At 34.4% G+C, this 26,104-nt stretch overlaps 1 protein-coding gene across 8 annotated transcripts in view; it reads left to right on the top strand.

Annotated features, from left to right (window-relative positions):
* Window positions 1-26,104, top strand: part of SLC4A10 (solute carrier family 4 member 10) — a 317,997-nt gene that overhangs the window by 203,114 nt on the left and 88,779 nt on the right. For 5 of the 8 annotated variants that reach the window (XM_060621101.1, XM_060621093.2, XM_060621095.2 and 2 more), the window contains 5 exons: window positions 4,802-4,893; window positions 5,848-5,937; window positions 10,898-11,055; window positions 14,144-14,231; window positions 23,087-23,233. In XM_060621101.1, the coding sequence (XP_060477084.1) occupies window positions 4,802-4,893; window positions 5,848-5,937; window positions 10,898-11,055; window positions 14,144-14,231; window positions 23,087-23,233 (575 nt within the window). The remainder of the gene's footprint in view (window positions 1-4,801; window positions 4,894-5,847; window positions 5,938-10,897; window positions 11,056-14,143; window positions 14,232-23,086; window positions 23,234-26,104) is intronic. The other 3 variants (XM_060621094.2, XM_060621100.2, XM_060621099.2) reach the window with 3 other exon arrangements.

Raw genomic sequence — 26,104 nt, 5'->3', positions numbered from 1 at the left:
ATTGTTCCAAAAAAAAAAATCAAGGTGACTGGACACAGTGATGGTTCTGTTAAGAGGCTATATTGCTACTGAGTTTTGAAATATCGAGAGTTGATATTAACAGCAAAAATATATCTAATATGATGTGTTTAAATTTGTTCTTTCTTATGTTAATTATTTTCAGGCATACTAATTTTTCTCGAAGTTTAATTATGTGCATACTTTTTATGTTTTTGAAATGTAGCTCACCTAATCAACATTTTCTAAATATTTAGCCTTTCTTTCTTCATGTTTTCTATTCCCATGAATAAATGTATTGTTACACATGTATGTAACTTTGTCATTCATCTTTATATTTCTTTATTTTGCTCTGTCTTGTGTCTGTCTCTAACAGGCTCATCTCATCTCTGTACCTCCCTCATCTCCTACCCCTTGGGTACTCTAAATGCGTTGAAGGTTTCTGAGGTAGTGTAAATCAGCTTGGTCTCTAGGTTAATAGTAACGTACCTTTATGTCTTCATCCCAGTTTCCTTCAATACACATGAGTTTCAGTGGATTAAGCAGTAGCAGATAATGGGATACTTGAGCAATGTATTATTCTCCTCTTGATTTGAATTTGGCCACATAGAAATGTAAAAGTTGCTGTTTGACAATACTTACATACATAATTTATTTAAAGAAGAAAACTATAGGTAAGGGATTAACTGAGTTAATATAATGCTTAACAGATATTTTGAGAATGTATTTTACAGTTGTGTTTCCATAATGAGATAGTTTAATGACAGTGACATCACTTGAAGTTTAAAAAAAATGGTGCTTTTGATATAATCTCATGTTCCTTCCTCACAACTTTATGAAGAGGGAAATGACTATGCCAGTCTCACAATGGACTTAATGAAAAATTTATGAAGTAACAAGTAGAAAGGCAGAGCTTTCATTTTCTAATGAGTAGTTACTTGAATTACTCTCAGTTTTCTCCTAAGCTTGTCCCACATCTTTTACACTTTACCTTGGAAAAATTCATGGTCTATAACCACTTGTTATCTGGCTGATATATGCTCCCTCATGGAAGTCCAGAGGAAAAAATGAATTCATGACTCAAAGGAAGATTAATTCAAGCAGTTGCTAAAATGAGTACTACATACTATGCACTTTAATTAATAAGATGTATGACAAATATTAAAATTTTGGATTTAAGTGGTGAACTAGTTGAGTTTAAAAGCCTAGAAAAATAAACATATATAGGATGAAGTTAGGTGTCTGAAATGTTTACATTGAAATAGTCATGACCATTTCCTAGTTAATACTAATGGTGTCCACTTTTCATTAGTTTTTGGATAATTTACTCTAAATATAATTAGGTTATGAGTCAATAAATGTCTCCTTTTTTTGGATAGTCATCTTCATGCCTCAAAACTATTGACGTAATTATAATAACAGATGTGATTAAATATGGCAATGACATTTATAGGATACATTAATGTGGATAGTGGTCAATGGGCAAAATGATGGTAATATTAAGAAATAGACAAAAACATGTATGTTCGCAAGCATTATGGCATTGTGATTAGAAAAAGTATCATAAAAAAATAGCATTCATAAAGCTTCCACACACATATGTGAGTGCTAATCCTAACTTTATACGATTTTTTTCCTGGCGGTGAAAATATCCTAGCAAATTCTTTGTTATTTTTTTAGAAAACATTTTCACTTTTGGTTGAAGGTACAGTCCTCTACCTGAAAATTGTCATTCTGTGAATTACTGTTGTTTGAAACATCACAGAGAAAATAAGGAATGCCCTTTCAAAACCTCTGATTTTTCTTATATAACAGTATTTAAGTTAATAAAAGTTGTCTTGAAATTCAAGCCCTCCCCCTTCTTCTGAAAGTCAATAATTGTTGGAATAAAGTAAAGAGATCATTGTTTACAAAGATAAAGACTATAGTTATAGAATTTATTTTGATTTATGGAATTTTTGGTCATCCAATAGACTATGATTCATAATTTGTTATATATATATATATTGGGGAATATAGATGGATCTAGATATAGAACAATATTTTAAGCCCCTTAAAGGCTTCTCTCTTTTCAAAATAACCCAAACTAAACTTGTCATTTTAATTTTTAAATAATAATATCTATATACTTTTTTTGCATCCTGCCAAGTTTTCAGATGCTCCCTTGAAGATAAACATATTTAATGTCTATTGTTTCAGTTTAACAAATTAACATACATATTAAAAAAATTTGGAGTTCTCTTTAAACTTTGCAGGACTGATGATGTGATTAAATATATTTATTACTAATATTTACTACTATTATTTAACTATTACCTCTGAAATGTAAAATATATCAAATTTATGGTTTATATTTCTATATCATAGGCCAGTAGTTTCTATGCCTTTTTCCTGTGTCAGCATACATTCTGTACACATCTGTAGAATCTAGAACTTGCAAGAAATTTCCTGTCATCATCTACTCTGTCTCCTGCTAATTAAAACTGTCCACTAGGTCATTATCCATATCACTTCAAATAGTCATAGAAATAGAACTCGAATCTCTTCCTGATTACCACCTTTATGAGATAATATTTTGTAAAATTTTCATCACCTTAGAACAAGAATAGCATAGAGAACAATGAATCTCAAAATGTTAATATTTATAAGAGGAAATACTAGTGCCCATGTTTAAAAGATATCACATGAGCTGGAGTTAATTTATAAAATATTCTGCTTTTAAAGTATATATGTGAAAACATAGGCTATCCAGTTTATTCAGTTATTAAGTTACGGCGCACTGTCTATCCCATAAAATCTCTTTGAAGTTGGTGACTTCTCATTGGGTTGACTCTCTTTTTGCATGTATTTACTGATCGAATTAAATAATTGTCCCTCCATGTAGTTTTAAACCACATGAAATAAATTATTATAAGAAAGCTGATATATGTTTATTTAATTTTTCCATGCCTTGAATGTCACCACTCAATTTTATACAACATTCAGTAAATTTAGGTTTAAATACATCTAATGTTCTAATTCATGAAAATATGGAGAAATGATGTGAAACTGGTGATTGAAGACATCTGTTAGTACAAATGCATTATGTAAAAGGTTTTTTAAGATTACGGTTATTATTTTGAGAATGATAAATGAAATGGCTGCTAATGAAAAGTTCACAGTCATAGCTGCACACTGCAGTTAGAAATGGGAGAATGAAAATAATTGATGCAGCTTAAGTCTGTTGTTTCTCTGACGTTCCTATTTTTCTTGGAATATGATATAATCAGAATGTGCACACATAGTTTGAGGTAAATTCTCTTGAAAATTCATTTTTAAAATCTTCACCAAATATATTATTTTAGTTTGTTTAGCGAAAGCAGAGAAATATTTAAGTTTTGGAAGAATCTTAAGTCCATTACTTTCTGGCAATATAACAATTTTAAAATAAAAAAAAATTGTACCTATTAATAAATGACCACTGCCTGAGAGCCTTAACAGTTCCCAAAACAAAATTATAGTAATATTTGAAAGTAAATTATTAGTATTTTAAGTCACACTTGGTAATTTCTAGGTAACGAGGAGTAAGTGGGATTTCAGGAGAGAGTTTAAAGAAAAGGTCCTATTTGTATATATACTAGGAGTTTAGAGAAGTCCAGATAAGCACAGACTCTAGTAACTAGAAAAGATGAGAGTAAAGGTGAACTTTGAATAAAATTGGGATTTAGGTAGATACAGAGAAGAGGCGGGCAGAGAGGAGAGAGTACTCCTAAGACTGAGGAGAATAAGAGCAGTAATTTGAAGTCATGAGTTATGGTCATAAATATGGTCAAGGCTTCAAAGCTGATTTGTCATTACTGATTTCCCAGCAAAAGTAACAAGTGAGGATAGGGAGAGATTTTGGAAGAAGAAGAAAGACACAAGTGAAATTAAGCAGAGTTAGTTAATTTTTATCATTTAATTGCAGAGTTTGGGCAGATTTCAGATAAGTTGTGATTGAAAAAGATGTTTCATATTTAGTGAACTGGAATTTAAATACACATTGTCACATCCCCTCCTCTACTGTCCATTTATTTAACTAATGTCATAATCTTCCTAATGGGAAAAAGACTACAAAGTAATGAGGTTGCTGGTTGGTGTTAATGGAAGACTAATGCAATTCAAGGTTATTGATCTTTTCCCATGAAGACCAATATCAGTACGCTTATATAATTGTGTAGCAACAAGGATAAAATCATATTCAAAGTGTTAGTACTGAGTAAGGGAAGGGTATTTCTAATTGGACCTCTCATATAGAAATCTCTAAGTGTTATTGTCAAAGAATTTTTTCTCATTGTTTTTTTCAGATGCACTAGAAGTCATCAATAAGTTGTGTACTTTTCAGATATTTCCCTTAAAAAAAAACTTTACATTTAAAATTCTTCAGATTGAGCTTAAGTCGTAATAGATATCTATCCTTTCATGAATATATGTCATCTATACCTGTCATTAGTTTTGGATGAAATTTAGAAATCAGTGATGTTTCCAAACCAGGATTAGATTTAAATATTTTGTAGCTGATTTTCTTTATAGAGAATAACTTTTAGTTATTGAGTTTTAATCTAAGAATTGGCTTTCTTTTTCTTGACTGAATTCTCCCATTTCTATCTGTAACTAATAAATAAAGAGTTTTGTATTGATATAGATCTATTTATATTGACCTTTCATGCTTACCTCATAAATTCATTAAGAAACCTCTGTTAGCCTAGATTAATTCATTTTTCACTCAATCTGTCTAGAATTCTGTAAGTAATTGTTTGTATTCTGTAATAACAATTTCTTTTAGCAGGTCAGGTTGTTTCTCCTCAGTCTGCTCCAGCCTGTGTTGAAAATAAAAATGATGTGAGCAGAGAAAACAGCACTGTTGACTTTAGCAAGGTAAGCTTTTCTCTCTCTCATTTAAGTAAGCTGCTGAATTATTGCTAGACATTACTACCCATTTTAAGAGGTGTTGACACAACTTTTTGCATGCGCTGTTTTGGTTTCTTAGCCAAAGCTTGATCCTGTAATAGATTAGCATTTAAGTTCACATGTAACATTTTGCTTATTCACAAAACCAAATGTGTAAGTTTTATGTACCGTCTTCAGGTTTCAGCCACTTGGTATAATGTATCTCCTGTAGAAAGAAAGATGACTTCACAGACAATATCACAGAAGTTTATTGATGAAAAGTTTTACTGGTTATTTTTTTTCAAAATCATTTTTCCTCTGTGGAAAAACAAATCATATAAAGATTCATCATGGTAATATAGCAAGGCATTAGTGTAGGGAAACACTAGAATATAATAAGGCAACAGAATTTTGAATAAAAACATGATAAAAACTGACTCTGCTGGGGGATACATCTAAATAGAGACAATTCAAATGAAATCATTTACCTGAACGTATTCTAAGAAAATAGAATACATGTGATTTTGGTCAGCAAATTCTTGACATTGTATATGTGCTATTGTAGGTTATAGCAAACTAACGCTTGAACAGCAAAGAGGCGTTTCCCTGTTAACGAAAACTAAAGAGAGTCAACAATCCTCTTTATCTGAGTGGCTGAAACAGTCCTAACCCAGAGTGATTTCTTTTCCCCCCTAAAATGCTTAGCACTGGCAATCACTTTAACAGTGGGAGGAGGTGGGAAAGGGAGGCAGAGCAGAGGAAGTTGCCTGCATCAAGCTTCTGAAGATTAATGGCCATCAGCTCCTTGTTGCTGTTTCAGAATGCCTCTGCCAATGCCCAAGTGGCCTAGGTCTAGTCATGTGCATGTTCTCCCTCTGGTGCCTGGCGAAGTCTCCGTGGGAGCATGGTGTACCAGCTTAAGTCTGTTAATTATGCGTGCAGGGACTGGGAGGCCAACAAAAGGGGCATACTAGTCCCTGTGGGATGAAACAAAGGCATGAAAAAGGACCTCCACACCAGCAAGAGAGAGAGGTGAGGGCACACTCGGGCTATGTTTCTCCAGTGGTTCAAAGCTCATTTCACCGTATGGAGGCATGTGATTCAAATATTAAGCCAGTTCAAATGTATTCCATTTGCCGCTCCAAAAAACACATCTTTTTAAAGCATCACATCTTCATTCATCTGCAAGTTGGAACAAAATTGTCAGAAACTGCCATATATTTAATTTCTGAAATTCTTCATTTGAAACAATATCTTAAAAGCAGTGACATAAAAAGTTGCTTACCTATTTATGCAGGCACTAACAGTATAACAAGGGCATATTTAACATTCTCAAAAACAAGGATAATAAATCACATCCTTTCAAATAAACTACCTTTAACTTGTTTAAAGGATATAACCCCTTGACACTGAATTTTATATCTCCATATCATTTTGCTTTTAGTTCTCTGACCTATCTTTGCAGCCTTCACCAATGCTTTATCACATTTGAAAGCAAATGAATACTGCCCGTTGGAGACAGTAGTCTTATGTTCAGGTCCCCCAAAACAATTAGAACTACAGAAGAGAGAAAAGATATACATTCTTTCCTTTAACCCTTTTCTTCCTTATTACATTTCCAATCACTGGTCCATTTCATCTTTTAACAGGCAAGTGAAATTTTTATAGCCCTCTACTCAGTGCCAACCATCTATATTCCTCAGTGTTTCATGCATATCATGGGGCACTGGAAAGAACGTGGCTTTTGAGGAAGAGAATCAGTTCATGAATTCTAATTCCAGCGTTTATAAGCGATCTGATCTTGGAGAAGTTCTCTGAACTTCAGCTTCCTTATTTGAAAAATAAGAATAACAATACCTATTTATAATTTTGTTGTAAAGATTAAATGAGAATATATACACAGTGCCTGGCAGAGTGCTGAGCATATAGTAGATGTTCAGTAAAATGTGGCTGCTGTAGTTGTTGTTGTTGTTAATATTAGTGGAAATAGTAGTATCAAAAATAAATACTAGACCAGAATATAATATATTTTGGTCTTCTCTGGATGTCTCATGCCTTGAACAGTGCTTGAGATGTATTTGTTGAATAAATCCTATGAGATTTAATAGAATTTAAACCTTTAGTTCTGGAACTTTTTTCCAAGTAATACTTTTTACCTCATAAACTGGGAGGGCGGAGTAATAGGGTTGGGGAAAATCACATGTGATCCATCATTATGGAAATAAATTTTCATGCCAGATTTTATAGGTACATGAGGTAAAGTTTTTTTTGTTTTTGTTTTGTTTTGTTTGTTGTTATTTTTAGCTCTAATGACTTCACTTTGATAGTGAATTTGCTCAAAGCTTGGCTAGTCTTCAGGTTACTGTGTCTATGTAAATATTTAAGCTTTAATGTTTAGATTCCAAAACCCATTAGAATTTTGAGATGTTAAGGACATGTGACTTGATCCTATATCTTTGGTGTATTCCATCTACATTAAAAAAAATTTTTTTAATGTTTATTTTTGAGAGAGAAAGAGAGAGCGTGAGCAGGGGAGGGCCGGAGAGAGAGGGAGACACAGAATCTGAAGCAGGCTCCAGGCTCTGAGCTGTCAGCACAGAGCCTGACACGGGGCTCGAACTCATGAACTGCAAGATCATGACCTGAGCCAAAGTCAGACGCTTAACCAACTAAGCCATTCAAGTGCCCTCAATCTACATATTTTTAACCCTTCCAATGGATAAGCTCACTAAATTCATTAACTTAAGGAATGTTTTTGAACATAATCTGAGTTATCAGGTTTTTTGCTTCCCATAATGCTTTTAAAAAGCAGATGTGTGAAAACACTCCATATCTCTTTGTTTTTTAAACTGACATGGAGATGACTATTTTAGTGTTTCTCAGATGTTGGTAATGTTTCTTTTATTTCAAAAGATCCAAAGAGGACTTCATATTATTTTCTATGTAGAGAGAACTTTCCTCTGCATCCGTCTTTAGTATGTGAAACGTACTACAGTGAGTTGGATTATTAAATCCCTGAACAGTAGAAAACCTTGGAAATCTTCTCATTTAGAAAGTGAGAAAGCTGAATCCCAGAGAGAGTAAGAGAGCTGCTCAAGATCACTGGCTGGTTAGTGTCACAACACCATTTCTCCCCCAGAGAATCCCTATTAATTTTCTTGTGCTTTCTATAATGGCCTTAAGACTTAAGCTTTCTCCCTGAAGTCCCATCAGCATTTCCTTCCCGTCTCAGCATGTGGCTTGTCCAGACACTTCTTGTTTCACCATGATCTTCTGTCTAACCTTGTTCCCTAGAGATATGCCTGTTTCTCACCCACGGCTTAAGTACAAAATGCCCAGCATAAAGCATCTTTCCCTTCTCAGCATAAAGGTCTAGAGAGCCCAGAAGCCTGAGTGTACATCCATATTCATAAGAGTATAGCTTGATTTCTTCAAGGTCCTGTTCAGAGAACAAGAAAATCCCAGGGTTTCTTTGTGCTCATTCGAAGTGTTTGAGTCCACTTGAGGATTGTCTTGGAGACAATTGTTATATTAAAAGGTTTGATTGTCAGATAAGGTTCTTATGAACAGTATATTAGCACAAATACAAAAATATAGGGCTAATCCAGGAACAATATAATATGTAATTGTATAATGCAATGATATAATTAGATGATGTGTTATATAATCCCTTACCCCCAAATATATGACTACTCCAAGAATAATAGAATGTAATGAGTATAATATAATGGCTACTCCAGATAAGCTATAAGTTATTACATTTCAAAGCAAAAGATAAATTTGCTAAACCTCAAATTCTGTGTATTTTAATGTTTTTTCTAAACAACAGACATAAATCAAGATATATTAGGTATTATGTAATACAAAAATAATTCAAATGCTAGGACCATATATTTCCTTTTGTAAATTTGACTATTTTTAGCACACTATGTACTCCTTAATTAATTAAATTGCATCTTAAGGCATTTATTTGTATGATTGCCACCAGTGTGAGGCACAGACTTCAATAGTGAAGCCTATGACATTTGCCAAACAATAAATAAACTTATAGAAAGTTTTGGGTGGAATTTAAATTTCTCAGTAAAGTTGTGATGGCTATTACCAATATAATTCCTATTTATCATTTGTAGATTTTCTTAAAGAGCTTTTTTCTTAGTTTAAATTTTGTTCCAGTGTATTAACATTGTGTAATTGTTATTTCCATTGGGAGAAAAAAACTTTGTTGTTTGTTAGGCTCTAAAAGACTTATGAAGATGAAAATATACTATGTTTTTGTCACAGGGCTAATAGTGTATCTTTTATTCCCTTCTTGAAAATGTATGCATTATCATAAAATTGTAAAGCATTACCAATTTAAAGCATTTTCAAAGTGTGCATTTCTTCTAGCTAGAAAAATAAATACAAAAATATGATAAAAATTCCCATGAAATTTAACCTTCCAGTATTAAGGTAAATAAATACTTTGTATCTATAAGTTAAGGATTCTATAAAAGGAAAATATTTAGCATATGATATCCCAATGTATATGTTTTATGAGTTTACAGATTTATATTTGGAAGTATATTTGTAGTTTGAAAATTTTGCAATTTATAATACTTGTCATAATTTTTTATAGGCAGTTTTGGTTTGTTAAATCCTTTTTCTTTTTCTTTAAAATAGAATATTGGTTCTGTTTACTATTTTTAGTGGAGTGCTGAAGATTATTTTTATGTTTAATCCTTGTGATAAAATGTATGCATCACATAATAGGATTTATGTTTTATGACACTCATATCTTACAGAAAAATTAAGTAGTTATAATCCTTCCAAATAGCTATGCTGAGGTCTTGATTTCTGAAAGCAACATATTAAATGTAGTCACTACAGTCTGGCGGTGGACTTCCTAAGGTCCTCATCCAAAAGTTTTAATTTTTTTCATTGTAAACTTCTCAGAAAAAATCTTTTCAAATCATTAAATTTGCAAAAGAAAAAAATCCAAGCCTCACCTATATTTACTGAAGCTCTTTTCTCTCTTCGCACCTATTCCGACTTTGATCTTGGGCCCCCATTTCATTCACATGAGAGCATAAACCAGTTACTATAGCAGATATACTCTTACTCTCCCTACAAAAAGGTATCTATAAAAAGCAACTCAAATAAATTAGAAACAAGAAATAGGCCTTGTGAAATTGACTTTAAAGTCATTGCTTAGTTTTCACTGAGGCCCTGTCCATTAAAAATTGATATTTACTTTTGAGAGTGTTTTACAATCATTTTTCAGACTTCGCCCTTTAAGCATTTTTTCTTGTAAATGATCGCTTTTGTTTTGTGTTCATTCATTTCAACCACAGACATCTCATATCAGAAATTCAACTCTGCCCGTTCAGCAACGTCAAATGTTAATACATTTATTGTTTTCTTTACTTTGCTATATTTAAATTCTAATGTCTGATGAGAAATTAAAATTGAAGAGTGGTCAGGCCAAGTATAGAATGTGAAGGATATAGAAAAACTAGAAGATAGACTAAAATCATAATTTATACTGTAAAGAGAAACATGATTATATTTCTTTTGAAATAGGCATATTTTGAGTATTAGTTGAAATATTTTGTCACAAAATTAAGATAACATAATATAAAAATATTTAAGCCTATTGGCAAATACTAATTAAATGATGATTAAAATATATTCATCTAATTGAGCACATATGCTTTTCTCCCTGAAAATTTCAAGATTGCTGATGCTGAAGAAGCTTCTTTTAAAAACATTGAATAGAGAAACTAGAGTATTCACCTTCTATATGAGAACTTCGAAAAACACACAAGAAGAAAGTTATTATTTTTAAAGGGCAAATGAGATGTTTAACTATGTTAAAACTTGATTTACATATTATTTATATAAGTTATATTTATTTCACCTATGTTTATTGATGGGTTACCACTTGTGAAACACTGTGCTGGGATATGACTTAGCAAATTTTGGTTTATCTTATTTTACTTTGTGATGCTCTCAGGTTGATCTGCATTTTATGAAAAAGATTCCTCCGGGTGCTGAAGCTTCAAACATCTTAGTTGGGGAATTGGAATTCTTGGATCGAACTGTGGTTGCGTTTGTGAGGTTGTCTCCTGCTGTATTGCTTCAAGGCCTGGCTGAAGTCCCAATTCCAACCAGGTAAAAAGTATAAGAGCATCTTTTGCATTTTTCTGAAACCATTTTTTTTTTTTTTTGGTAAAGGAAATTGTCCAAAACCAAAACAAGAAAACAAAGAGTAAATAAGTATAATTTCCTCTGAAAGTTCTCCTAGAAACGAATGTGAAATGCACAAAATTCTTGTTTGTGGAAGAGGAGAAAAATACTTTAAAAATTATTCTGTTCTTTCCTCCTTTCTCTCAAACTCCGATGTTTTCTGTTAGGCATCCTCCTCATCTCTGAATACCCTGGTCAATATCACCATACAAATCCTTTCTTATAATGTTGATAAAAAGGGTAACGTGTTGGGCTGTCCTCAAGGATTGCAATGTGGCTAAAAATTGATTGTGGGCTAAAGAGAGGATCTTGTATATGAGTGTGGTCAGACTCAGAAAGGTAAAAGTTTCATAGCTTATGCTTGAATTAGTATGCCTTCCAAATACATGCAAGTGCCATCATTAAGAGAGGCCTTGCTCTATCTAATATAGTGTGTATTTCCATCCCAGGCATATATGTGTTTCCCATGCAGAGTCTGAAGAATTATTGGTAGTAGCATCATGGTACTGTTGTTGAAGTCAAATCAAAAGTGCAAATTTAATTTGATTACCTAAACATATTTTTCATTCAACTATACATAGAAACTAACCACTTAAGGATAATACGAACTGAATTACATTGTTTATAGTTTATCTCTATTTTATAAATAAAATATATGTCCATGGGCAAAACTGTGGAAAAAAGAAAAGAACATTAACTTCAGCATGTTAGGTTCCTAGCGATTCATTCAGTGGACCTTGTTTTCTTCCCTTTCCCTCCCATTAAATGTGATTCCTGTATACAGACAGCTATTTACTCCATCTGCATTCATATAGCAAAACATACTTAAGGAGGGCCCCATTTCCCCCATGATTGGTGCCCTCTGATTGATGCAACTGTTCCAGATGCTTTAGTATCCTTCAACTTCCAAACACTGAATGCCTCAGCCAATTTAAAAATACTGAAGAGTTCAGGTTCTTGGTTTGTAAAATACGTTTCCTCCATGGATCTTTGGCCTTAACTAAAAACATAGCATATTATATCACTCTGTGCTTTGCTGGTGGATAAAATATTCCAAAAATGTGGACTAGTTTAGCCAGGAGAGGCCTCATTTCATAAGAGCTCAGCAAAGGGAAGTGGGATCTGGTGACCCCATCCCTGAATCTGTGACAGGAACAGATTTGAGACAGGAACCTGGTTACCATTCAGGTTGTAGGAAGAAGTGTCCGTTCATCCTGTGGGAGGGTTCCCAAGACTTCTGATACATGCCAACTTTTATTAAAAAGAAGGAAGAAAACTTGAGCACATTAACGTGGCATCTGACTCTCTGATTAGACCGCATTTTTTCTATATACAACTTGCAACCTATTCAGAGTTTCTGGGAATTTGGACTTCAGGTGTAAGATATCAGACTTACTAATTGTAGAGGCATTATTTTAGTAGTTTAAAATTCCTTTTCAGTCCTCCAAGCAGTGAATTCTTGTTCCACCATTTAGGAAGGTGTCTGATGAAATTCTGCATCAATGATGGCTATTTATGACAATGATAGTTCCTGTATTTCAAAAGAGAGAAAAGAAAAATTCCCAGGAGTAGAGAAAAGCCTTAATGGGGTTACATACCCTCACTTTGAAAACTGTCAAGGTTTAGGTGACCTCATTTCATACTGACATAGCAAAATATGTGTAGAGAACAATGGAGGAAAAATTAGGGGCACAGTAGAGCCACTGTGTAAGAGAGAGATTAAAAAGACTAGACTATTTAGTTTGGAAAGGTGAAAAATGGAAGAAGATTAGTTAGACAAGTAGAATAAAGAAAGCTGTTCAAGGTTCCTAATTATTCTTTCTTCGGAGGACAAAGGGCACACCATGAATATAATAGCACACATAGTAAAAATGTCAGAAAATAATTTTTTAGGACTTTATAAATAGCCCATGAAGTGGAAACCTGAAAAACAGCAAGATGTACATAGGTTATAAAATTTCTTAAAAGTATTATAGTTGATAAAGCACCTGCCACCACAGTAAGCTGGTCCTCTTTTAAATGTGTAGTAGACATTTCTGTATAGTAGAAATTGACTTGGGTTCAGGTAAAACTAACACAAAAAAATCGATGTCAGACTCTCTAAGACTGTGCAATATATGCTTCGTGTAAAAACATGTACAATCTTTAAAGTTTATAGTTAAATGAAAGGTAGGAGTATAGTATCTGATTTGGTATACCTTATAAAGCTATTTAGTCTTCACACGTAAGAACATAAACCACTTAGCAAATTAATACCACTGAATTATATTGCAGAATATAGGGCATTTTAAAATTTTCTCAATTTCTCTGCAGCATTGACCTTTTTCAGAGACAATTGCCAGAGTCCTCCAAAACTAGAGCGTGTATGGATTTCTTCAAAAGCTCCAGTTGTGACGATGAGTTTGCTAGACTTTCAGTCTAATTTAGATGGAATATCACAATGTAGCTAGTATTTATATTCCTCCATAATTGGAATTAATAGATCATTAACTCCCTGTTTCTTCTGCCTAATTTATCTTTGATTCCTGACAATTTTTTTATTTAATGTAAATTGCACATATAACTGCTATTTTTTTGACCATGTTCTTTCTTTGTTTATACTATTATGTTACCTTTTTCCTCTTTACCCGATGCTACAATTTGAATATTAGTGAGTTCTCTTCCTTATAATTCAGAAAAGCTTAATCATATTTTACTTTTCTCACCTTCCTCCTCTAAGGATTATACAATCCTTAAGATTCTCACTATCATGTAGGCTCTAAGGGTATCTATATGGGAAAATACTGAGATCAAAATAACCATGGATTCCCATTGCTTAGGGATCTTAAGCATAAGTGGAAATCATCTTAAAATGTTTCCAAACAATAATAAACTGTGAAAAAATATGTAAGTATTTTACATCAAATCCCCCATCTTAAATAAGTCCTTTAAGCTGAGTGATTCTGTAACTATTAAAGTTATTTTTTATATTTCTACCTTGAAACTTTTTGTTTTTTTTTCTTCTTAATTACAGATTTTTGTTCATTCTTCTGGGACCCCTGGGAAAGGGTCAACAGTACCATGAGATTGGCAGATCAATTGCAACCCTAATGACAGATGAGGTATTTATTCAAGTTCATTGGGAACATTTTCCCCATTAGGTACACTTAACTTTTGGAGTTCCTGTATTCATGACTATTTGTTGTGAATCAGATTTCTCTCTATTAAATCCCCCTTCTTCTATGTTTCCAGTATAAAATTTCCTTTGAAAAAATTTGTTTGAAAGGGGTAATAAATTCACACACATGAATATAATGCTTTAAAACCTCATACTCTAGAGAAAATTCTTTATTTAGTGACATTTAGAAGATATTTATTAATATTCCCTTATAGTGTATGTCCTGCTAAAGTGAGTGCCATTGTTAATATCATTACAAATCTTATAATTATTTTGGGCAAAATAATTTTAGGACCTCAAGAGAAAACGATGACAGTGTATCTGAATAGTATATATGACACCAAAAGCTATGCAACATCTATCAACTCTCTTTACAGTTTTGCCTGAATGTTCTTAACCTGAGAGTCTTTGAACCATTAGAGGAGCTACAGATGGATTTCAAGGGGGCTGTGATCTTTATGATACAGCACACAAATTTTTCTGTGTAAAAAATTTGTATGTACTTTTTTTTGGACTGGAAAAAAGTTTTTAGCAGCTTCTCGAAGAGGTATATGTCTCAAAAATGTATGATCATGAAAATAAGAACATAAGTGCTAACATATAACTGGTTTCTTGTATCCCCAGCACCTTATGGAAATCTATTTTTTATTGTTTTTAATTGTTAAAGAAGAGCAAGTACAAAAGACCACAGAAGGGTCATACATTCAAAATTTAGTAGTAAATAATAAACAGGTTATATGTTTTCTAGAATCTCATCTAAAGAATTTAATGTATTTATTGAAATACATGGCTTTGGATTAAAAATTTGAAAAAAAGAACAAATTAGTATTGTTATATAACTTTTCCTTAGGTTTATGAAATCTGAAATTTTGAACTTTAGGGTTTGATATAAATTCTATTATATCTGTCTAAATTATGTTTTATGGTTTTGTATGGATTTGTTATTGATATTTACACATAGGAAACCAAAAACCAGAAGAAAAACATATTTTTCATCAGTTTGAGAATCAACGAGTGTATTAGTTTTCTATGGCTGCCATAAAAATTATCATAAACTAGGTGATTAAGACAAGAATAATTTATTTTCTCACATTTTGGGGAGCTAGAAGTGTGAACTCAAGGTGTCAGTAGGACCACATTCTCTCTGAAGGCTCTAGGGGAGAATGTTTCCTTGTCTCTCCAGCTTCTGGTGGCTCCTGGCATTTCTTGCCTTGTGGTGGCAAAATTCCAGTCTTCACCTCCATCTTCATGTGGCCTTCTCCCCTGTGCCTCTGTGTTTTCTTCTTTTCTGTCTCTTACAAGAACACCTGTCATTGAATTTAGGGCTCACTCTAATTTAGGATGATTTTATCCTGAGATCTTTACCTCCATTATATCTGCAAAGACCCTTATTCCAAATAAGGTCACATTCTGAGGTTCAGGTGGATTTATGTTTTGAGAGGACACTACTCGGTCCACTACAGTGAATGTCATTTTATTGAGGACATCTGAGAGAAGACAGGGGAGTTAAAAAAAAAAGGGCTTCAGGAAGACCACCCACTTGCCCTAGTAGAACTCTCATGGGAAGACACAGTATCTTTGCTTTAAGTGGTTCCATAATGATTAATATTTTACAATTTTTACAGCATTGCAAAATATATGCCACTGTGATGTGTAGTCCACAATTTAAGTACTGTCACTTTTATGCACATGTATTTTGTGTTATGTTTCCACATCTTAAGACATTAGGACATTACATTAAGCTGTTTCTGGGGCATGGGATAGGTTATACGATAAGAGGGACACGTTGGGTCATGGGAGGTACATATACACTGAACGTATCTCTCTTCCTAATTCTTCCTTTCCCCAATTAGGCGTCAAGACTTTCTCAACAGAAAGATTTCAATTCCAAAGTTTTTTTTATTTATTTTTATTTTTTTTTAAATTTTTTTTATTTTTATTTTTTTAAATTTTTTTAATGTTTATTTATTTTTGAGACAGAGAGAGACAGAGCATGAATGGGGGAGGGGTAGAGAGAGAGGGAGACACAGAATCGGAAGCAGGCTCCAGGCTCTGAGCCATCAGCCCAGAGCCTGACGCGGGGCTCGAACTCACGAACCGTGAGATCGTGACCCGAGCTGAAGTCGGACGCTCAACCGACTGAACCACCCAGGCGCCCCATCCGAAGTTTTTTTAAACTAATCCACTGGGTGTGGAACAACAGAGAAACATCCATGTTTTTTAAATTTTAGGGTGAGAGTGATAGCAGAGAAAGAAAGGATTTCCATCTATTTCCCTGATTAAAGAGAACTACCCAATTTGAGAACAAGCATTGGCCATCTAATGAGGGCTCAAATATAAATCCCTTAGATTTGAAAGTTTAGAGCTTAGTTTTAGAGTAATTTGTAACTCTCACCAGTGGGATAGAGAAGCAGAAACTCAGCCAGAAAGTTACTATAGAAGACGAGGGCGATTAACGATAAAGGGCATATTAATTATAATAGTGCATTAATTGAATATCAAGAAATATTTAAATGTTTTCTCTTTTAAAAGAGAAAGCACTTTTTTGTTGTTGTTCAAAACACAGGTAGACAAGTTGTTCTGCTTATCTAATTGCTTTGAAGGCAATGAATAATTACACTCATTAAGAACAAAATTTAGTTTGATTCATAAAGTTTAGTTAAGGAACTGATGAATCGGATTACAGTATCAAACTGTAAATTCTGTGACAGCTGTTACCACTTATTCATTTTTGTGCCCTGATTTTGTCAGGTGCTCAAAAAAACTTTTTGTTGCCTGAGCTCTGTTTGTTTTTCTCCTCTCCATACTGGAAACTTCTTGTACATACGTAGTCTGTCTTTTCCTTTTGTATCTTTAGACTTAGCTAGCCTGGCATCTGGTCTTCAGTCAGGGTTTAATAATTTTTTTTTAATGAGTTAATGACTGAATGTGCTAGTCCTCTTAGCAATACCTGATCTTGAATCAATTGAGTAATCTATTTTGTTCCTTTCCGTTAAGCATTGCTAGAGATAAATCATATGATTTTGCTTATTGGCACTACGACCATTGTATTAATCCCTTTCCATTCTTAAACATTATTAAGCACACCAAAGACTTTTTGTTTATATAACTAGCATGCCAATATTTATCATAATAGAACTTAAAACTGAGAATTTTTAAAATCTGTATTTATGAAATTCATTTAAAAATAATAATAAAGTCAATATATATTAACATACTGAAATAATGTTTATGAAATAAAATCAATATATGTTAACATAAATAATGAAATAACGTTTATGAAAACAAAAGGAAAGACAAAAATAAAAAATTTCCTGAGAGTGACATCATTTTTCTTTTTCTTGTTCTTGGCTTTTGAGCCAACAGTTTTCTCTGTTACCCGGATTTTGAGTCAGTACTGACTTTTCTGTTCAATCAGAGAACATGCCCAAATACAGTAGCTATTTAAGAAATACATATCAAATACATGTCCAGGTTTCCTCCATCCTGAAAATGAAATACCTACTGCTTCATATAGCATCTACCATTGAAGAACTGTTGACTGAATCTGAATCTCAACAGCTTTGTAGGGGTAGTGTTCACCTAGTTCTCGGTATCTTAGCTTCATGCATCTCAATGTGTTACAGTCCGAATTTTGTTGGCACCGCTGTGCTAAAACTGCTTTCAGTAAGGTCCTTATTTACCAGATATACTATTCCATGTTCTGTACTCAGTGTCACTTGATCTCCTTTTGGCATTTGACATTGTTGAATACCTGTTCTTTCTTTTTTTTTCATGAAGAACAACTAAAATTAATTGTGTGCTTTGTTTTGAAACTAAATTTTGAAATAGGAACTATTGCTTAGATACATTCTTTTATGTACAATGAGTTTTTTACTTTATCTCTCATATACAAGTTTTTCATATACCTAGAATTGCTTTTTGCATGGGAGATGGGTAAAGATCCAATTTCATTTTATATAATCACTTGGCTTAGTACCATTTATTGGTTAGTCCATCATTTACTCAATGGTGGGTAATAAGTGCTTTTCAAAAAAAACCCCATCCATCTCTGCGCCATCACTATTTTAATTATAGTATTCTTACTATAATGAGTCTTGGTCTCTATTAGGTTGAATTCCTTCTTCACTTTGTTCTTTATTAATTCGTTCAATAAATATTTATTGAATGTGAACTATTTATCAGGCACTTTTGCAGTTGATGGGGATATATGAGTGAACAAAATAGACAAAAGCCTTTTCTTTCATTGAGCTAATAGTCTAGTGAAAAGACAGACTAATACATAAAAGTAAAATGTATGATATGTGGTGATAAGTGCTTTGGAGGAAACTGCCAAAGCAGGGAAGGAAGATAGGAATGGAATGGAGACAGTTGCAAGTTAAAATCAGGAACCTAAAAGAGAAGGAGCAAGTTATTCAGATATCTGAGGGAATAATTTCCAAACAAAAGAATAAATGAGGGAAAATGCTTTGAGACAGGAGCTTGCCAGGAATATCTGAGGAACAGCAAAGAGGACAACATGGCTGGGCAGGAGGGAGAAAGGGAGAGTGCAGTAGGCAATGAGGTCAAAGAGGCAACAGGCCAGTCTCTGTAGGGACTTGGAGTTGGGAAGCAAATGAAAGACTTTGAGAAAAGAAATGACATGATTTATCTTGAGGAGGAGCAAGGGAAAAAGCAGACCACTTGAGAGGCATTGCAACAATTTGGGCAAGCAGTGGTGGTGAGAGAGAAATCAATGCAATTCCAATCAAAATCCCAACAGGATTTATCAAGGAGCTTGATAAACTTATTCTAAGAAAAACATAGAAGAATAAAGGTCCAAAAATATTAAAAGCAGGCTTGAAGGAAACAAACACATTTATTGAGGTTTCTTCCTAATTCACTGCTGCTTTTTTTCAGCTTCCTTTTCTGTATCCTTCCTTCTTCCCTTCCACTGCATTGAAACTTGCTCCTTAATTATGGTTCCTACATTATCAGTTTCTCCTTCCCTACTCTATCATTTCTATCCCCTTATAAAGATGGTCTAGACTCTCCTATATTTTAAAAGAAGAGAAAGAAACAAAGAAAGGAAGAGAGGTGGGCTGGGGGAGGAAAAAAGGAAAGAAGAAAGAAAGAAGGAAAGGGTACTTCTTCATTGTGTGCTCTTGAGCAAGTTAACTTCCACTCTCTCTGCCTCAGTTTCCTCATCTTCAAACTGGGAATGACAATAATTGTAAATATTTCATGTTATTATTGTGAAGAATATATATTCATTGCCTACTACATATTGGAGATAAAGTGGTAGAAATGAAAGCTTTGGACACTGGCCTCATGGAACACCCTGAAGTCATCCTTGACTCCTCTTTCACACTCAAGTCCGATCTATCTGTAAATCTGCCTGCCTCTACTTTCACAATATGTGCAGAATCCTACTACTTCTGACTTTCTGAACTGCTATCACCTGGTTCTTACCCTCATCACCTGGCCCATGCCACCATTATTATTCTACCATCGCAGTAGAACTCCTACTGCTCTCTCTGCCCTTGCCTACCTCCTTCTGTTCTCCGGACAACAGCAGGAGCTAGGCTTCTGCTCAAGGCCCTCTAATAGCTTCTTATCTCATTCAGAGTAAAAGTCAAAATTCTTATGAAGATCTAAAAAATCCCAGGATGACTTTCTGCCCTTCTGACCTTTCCTGCTGCTCTCCCTCTAGCTCATTCCTTCCCAGCATTTGGCCACCTAGCTACTTCTCAAATATGACATGCATGCTTTCACCCGAGAATCTTTGCACTGGCTATACCCTCTGCCTGGAGAGCTCTTGCTTCCAATACCTTGGTTTTTGCTGAAATGTCTCACTGAGGTCTTCCTCAATCACCCTATTTAAAATTATAGCACCCCCCAGTTATACCCTTATTCTCTTTTCCTACCTCATTTTTCTGTATTGGACTTTCCACCCTCCAACAAAATATATACACTCCTTATATTGTTTATTTTCCATCTCTACCCTCCCACTAGAATGTAAGCTCCATGAGGGGATGGATTTTTGTTGGTTTTATTCACTGATGTATCCTTAGCATATAAATAGTTTGATAAATATTAAATGAATGTTCAGAGCTCATGTGTTAGCAGGAAAAATAAGCATTAAACAACTAATTATATAATTAACAATGAATTACAATAATTATAGTTACAGTGAAAGCTATCAAGAAAAAGGACAAGGTGTTAGGAACGTATTAACAGGATGTCTAATCTTGTTTGAGAGGGGATCAGGGAAGGCTTCTCTTAAATGTCAAATGTATGTTGAAATCAGAATGTTAGGTTAGCTAAACAAAGAGAAGGGACAAGAGCCCTTTAAAATAAAGCTATTGGGAAAATTGGTGATAGGAAATCAATAGTAAAGAAAGTTTTTAATTTAAAATCAAACAAATTGTGGTATCTGAGGAGTTTGAAGACAATAGGAAATCAGCTGCCCTGAATGAATTTGGACATTCATATATCTAAAGCAGGTATAAGATCATGTGATCCTTTGAAGCAATTAAAAATTTTTTTAAATATTTTTTTTAATGTTTATATTTATTTTTGAGACAAAGGGAGACAGAGCATGAGTGGGGGAGGGGCAGAGAGAGAGGGAGACACAGAATCCATGGCAGGCCCCAGGCTCTGAGCTGTCAGTACAGAGCCCCATGCGGGGCTCAAACTTGTCAACCGCGAGATCATGACCTGAGCCGAAGTTGGAGGCTCAGCCCACTGAGCCACCCAGGCACCCCAATGTTTATTTATTTTTGAAGGAGAGAGAGACAGACTGTGAGTGGGGGAAGGGCAGAGAGAGAGGGAGACACAGAATCCAAAGCAGGCTCCAGGCTCCAAGCTGTCAGTACAGAGCCCAATGCGGGGCTTGAACCCACAAACCGTGAGATCACGACCTGAGCTGGTCGGAGGCCCAACCGATTGAGCCACCCAGGCACCCCGAAACAATTTTTTTAATTAAGAGGTCAAATCAAGAAAGATTTCAAGAGAGTTGCTACTAGCAGGGAAACAGTAAAGTAGTTAAACTCTTGTTGGGATTAAGAACATTTGCAACTCTTAAATGTTTAGATTGGGTCTCATGATCATATAAAACTCTGTAGAAGAGGAGAGAGATTCTGAGCTATAAACTCAGTGGCTTATGGTAGGAAATCAGTGTTGTCAATATTTAGAAAAAATATCTTTCCCAAAATACAACTAAACCATTAATATGTTTTTGGTGTCTTCAAATTATCCTAAACCAAGACTATATGTTTATCATACCAATGATCATCTGTGAAAAGTTCTTGGTTGGAAAGTAAAGCAAAAGCCTTTGAAAATAATCATAATCTCTTCTTCAGCAGTTTAGATTGAGTATCAAACCAGAAACTAAAACAAATGTTCTAAAAGTAGAATATTTGAAAGCACAATTTCCCTGGAAATTTTAGAAAAGGTGGTCAGTGTAATATGTAACTCAGCATAAGAATAATTTAGTAACCCCAAGCCTCAAATGTCTGCTCCATTTCATATTATATGAAATACAAAAAGTATCAGAAATATTCATATTATGTTTAATATAGACTAAGTTATCCCATGTATCTTTATTTTTTTTTTTTAATTTTTTTTTTTTTTTAACATTTATTTATTTTTGAGACAGAGAGAGAGCATGAATGGGGGAGGGTCAGAGAGAGAGGGAGACACAGAATCTGAAACAGGCTCCAGGCTCTGAGCGGTCAGCACAGAGCCCGACGCGGGGCTCGAACTCACGGACCGTGAGATCATGACCTGAGCCGAAGTCGGCCGCTCAACCGACTGAGCCACCCAGGCGCCCCACCATGTATCTTTATTTTTACTTTCTTCATTTGTTATGTTAAATATACCATTTGTCTCTGTGTTATGCTGCAGGAATAACCACCTACAATCTCAGTGGTTTAAAACAGTGAGCATTTATTTCTATCATGGCCTGTGTCTGTCCTAAGTTAGCAGAGGGGTTCTGCAGATTATCGTCGCTCAGGTACCCAGGCCCATAGAAGCTCCCCCTCACCCTGCTTTTTCTCAGTCACTACGGCAGACAAAAGACAATGCGTTAAATTACATGCAAATTGTCATAACTTCCATTTGAAATTGACATATGTGCACCTAAATGGGGTACACCTAATCCCACTATCAAAGAAGGCAAGGAATGACATCTTACCCTATGTTGAGAAGAACTGTGATGTCTGTCAATAGCATAAATGACTACCACAGCGTGCGCGTGTGCGTGTGTGTAAATGTAACTCATTTTGAATGGAAATATGCTTGTTATACTGTATAGATGATGTGATATATATTCAGAAAACACTCATTTATAACTTTATTATTATTTAAAAATTAAAACAAAATAACCTTTTAAATTAGTTTATATGTTTCAGGGTATAAGTATTGCTAAAATTTTCGATATATTCTATAAATCTTATCTCTGTTTTTAAGCAAGGGCTTCTTTCTGAAAGTTTGATTTTGCCACACAAAAATAACCTTTGCCAAGCTTGAATCCTTAATTCTAACTGAATGAGATTCCTTTCATACTCCTTTCTCTTTTTCTTACTTTTGTTTCAGAAATTTCAACATTCATTCTAGCACTCTAAGAAAAATCTATATCTGTGTGCATTCGTAGAATAAATTATAATAGTTTAAAAACTTTTTTTAGTTAGAGCTGCCTAGTTCTTCAAATTGTTATAATCACATGTAAGATAACTGGGAAATGAAAACACTGAACACATTAAGATTTTATGATTACTTTTTATCTTTATTTATTATTTTTATCTTTTCCTCCTGTAGGTATTTCATGATGTTGCTTACAAAGCTAAAGATCGCAATGACTTGGTATCAGGAATCGATGAATTTCTAGATCAGGTTACTGTTCTTCCTCCTGGAGAATGGGATCCAAGCATTCGTATAGAGCCTCCCAAAAATGTTCCTTCCCAGGTATGTATATTTGAAAATACTCTTAAAAATCCCGTCATTTTTTTGTCTTTTAAATACATGTACTAAAAAAGTATAACTCATTGAAAAGATTCAAAATGATTTAAATTGTGTGTTATTGTGATTTTTAATAACATTTTTAATATAACATATTTTTAATAACATATATATATATATATATATATATATATATATATATATATATATATATATATTTGGTGTTCATTCCCTTTTGTGGCATGGAGCTCCTAAACCCCTTCAAATTTCCTAAGTGAGGAGCAAGATGTTAATGAGGTGACTTTTGGAACTCACCACAGGATGGGCTGCTGGCCACTGGAGCCAACTGTGTGATTAGAGGGTTAGAACTTTCAGTCCCACCCTCCCACCTCTAGGAAGTGGAAGGGGCTGGAGATTGCATTCAGTCACCAGTTGCCAATGTTTTAATCAATCATGCCTATGTAATGAAGCCTCCATGAAACCCCAAAAGGACAGGGAACAGAGAGCTTCCAGGTTGGTGAACATGTGGAGACTGGGGAGAGAAGCATGTCTGGAGAGGGCAAGGAAGCTCCTCACCCTTTCTCCATACCTTGCCCTGTGCATCTTTTCTACCTGGCTGTGTTCCTGAGTTATATCCTTTCATCATAAGCCAGTGATCTGTATGCAAAATGTTTCCCTGAGTTCTGTGAGCTGCTCTAGCAAATTAATTGAACCTGAGGAGAGGGTCATGGGAATCTTTGATTTATAGCCACTCAGTCAGAAGCTCAGGTGGCAACTTGGGGTGAGACGGGGGCAATCTTGCAGGTGTAAACCCTTAATAATGGAATCTGATGCTGTGTCCCATTAAATAGTGTCAGAGTTGAGCTGGATTGTAGGATACCCAGCTAGTATCTGTAGCATTGCTTGTTGGTGTGGAGAACCCCCTGGTTCAATGGGGAACACATTGGAATTGGTACCAGAACCTATATAGCACCTAAGAAGGTAGGGATATGAAGTTACAGAGTCTTAATGCTATCCAACACACTTCACTGAGAAATTTGATATATTGATGATATGCTACCAAATCAAATGGTCCCATATGCCTGGAAAGATTTTAAACCCACCTTAAAACATATTATACTGGAGGAAAATTAAAATTTTAATAAACATGTAAAATATGGTCTGAGAAAAGCCCATTGCTGTCTTTCCATATTTTGATATATTACTTTGAAATTGGTGAATATTAAGAAAATTCAGCCTGGGCTGCCTGGGTGGCTCAGTCGGTTAACCATCTGACTCTTGATTTCATCTCAGGTCATGATCTCACAGTTCCTTAGATCAAGCCCTGCATTGGGCTCTGTGCTGACAGTGCAGAGACTGCTTGGGATTCTCTCCCTCTCTCTCTGCCCTTAGCCCACTCTTTCTCTCTCTCTCTCAAAATAAATAGACTTTTTTTTTTTTTTTTTTAAAAAAGGAAAGAAAATTAAGCCTCCAGCCCAGACACAACACTCCCATCACCATGGCTTCTCTGGGGTCATTGGCATTTTCCTCCTCTCTCCTCCTTTTGTGTATGGAGCTTGGTGTGGGAAACCTGATCGAAGAATTAAAGATCAAATTTTGCTGTGTGTCTAGATTTTCTTACTGCTTGTTCTTGCCATTTTATAATGTACCAAGTGGAAACTAGATAAAAATGTATACAGTAAGGCTTTCAATAATTTATATTTTTCCTAGGTGACATCATTTATCACCCTGTTGAAAAACAAAGTCATATGATCTTGTTTTCTGCCTATTCAATCCACCTTGCCACACTGAACATTTCACAGTTCAGACTTTATGAAGTCTATTAAGTAGGAATGTTTATTCTGCTGTATTTCTAGAAATTAAACTTTAATGGCATTTCAAAGCTCTTTAATGCTTTAAAGTTCTTTTTGATATCTGATAAAAGGTCAGTATCAAAATTATATAAATAACTTATAAAACTCAATATCCCAAAACAAATAATCCAATTAAAAATGGGCAGAAGGCAGGAACAGACATTTCTCCAAAGAAGACATTCTGATGGCCAATAGGCATATGAAAAGATTTTTAATATCACTCATCATCGGGAAAATGCCAGTCAAACTATGATGAGGTATCACCTCATACCTGTCAGAATAGCTAAAATTAAAAACAAGAGACAACAGATGTTGGCAAGGATGTAGAGAAAAATGAACCTCTTGCATTGTTGGTGGGAATGCTTACTGGTGCGGCACTGTGGAAAACAGTATCGAGGTTCCTTGAAAAGTTAAACATAGAGCTATTCTATGATCCAGTAGTCACTCCACTAGCTATTTACCCAGAGAATACAAAAACACTAATTCAAAGGGATACATGCACTTCTATGTTTATAGTAGCATTATTTACAATAGTCAAATTATGGAGGCAGCCCAAGTATCCATCGATAGATGAATGGATAAAGAAGAGGTGAATATAAAATGGTCTATTACTCAGCCATAGAAAAGAACGAAATCTTGCCATTTGCAACAGCATGGAACAAGCTAGAAAGTATAATGCTAAGCAAAATATGTCAGTCAGAGAAAGACAAATACCATATGATTTCACTCATGTGAAATTTAAGAAACAAATGAGCAAAGAAAAAAAAAAGAAAGTGAGACAGACAAAGAAACAGACTCTTAACTATAGAGAACAACCTGATGGTTACCAGAGGGGTGGTGGGTGGAAGAATGGCTGAAATAGTTGATGGGGATTAAGGAGGGCCCTTGTGAAGATGGGCACCAGGTGATTAAAAACTTAAAAAAAAGTAAAAAAAAAATATTCTTTTTGATAAGTATGTACTCTTTACTTAATGTCAAGATTTATTTAATGTTGTCTTGCATTAAATTGGAACATTTACAAGTT

Source organism: Panthera onca, chromosome C1 (genome assembly GCF_046562875.1).
Source record: "Panthera onca isolate mPanOnc1 chromosome C1, mPanOnc1 haplotype 2, whole genome shotgun sequence".
Lineage (NCBI taxonomy): Eukaryota > Metazoa > Chordata > Mammalia > Carnivora > Felidae > Panthera > Panthera onca.
This window is presented reverse-complemented; position numbering and strand designations above follow the sequence as displayed.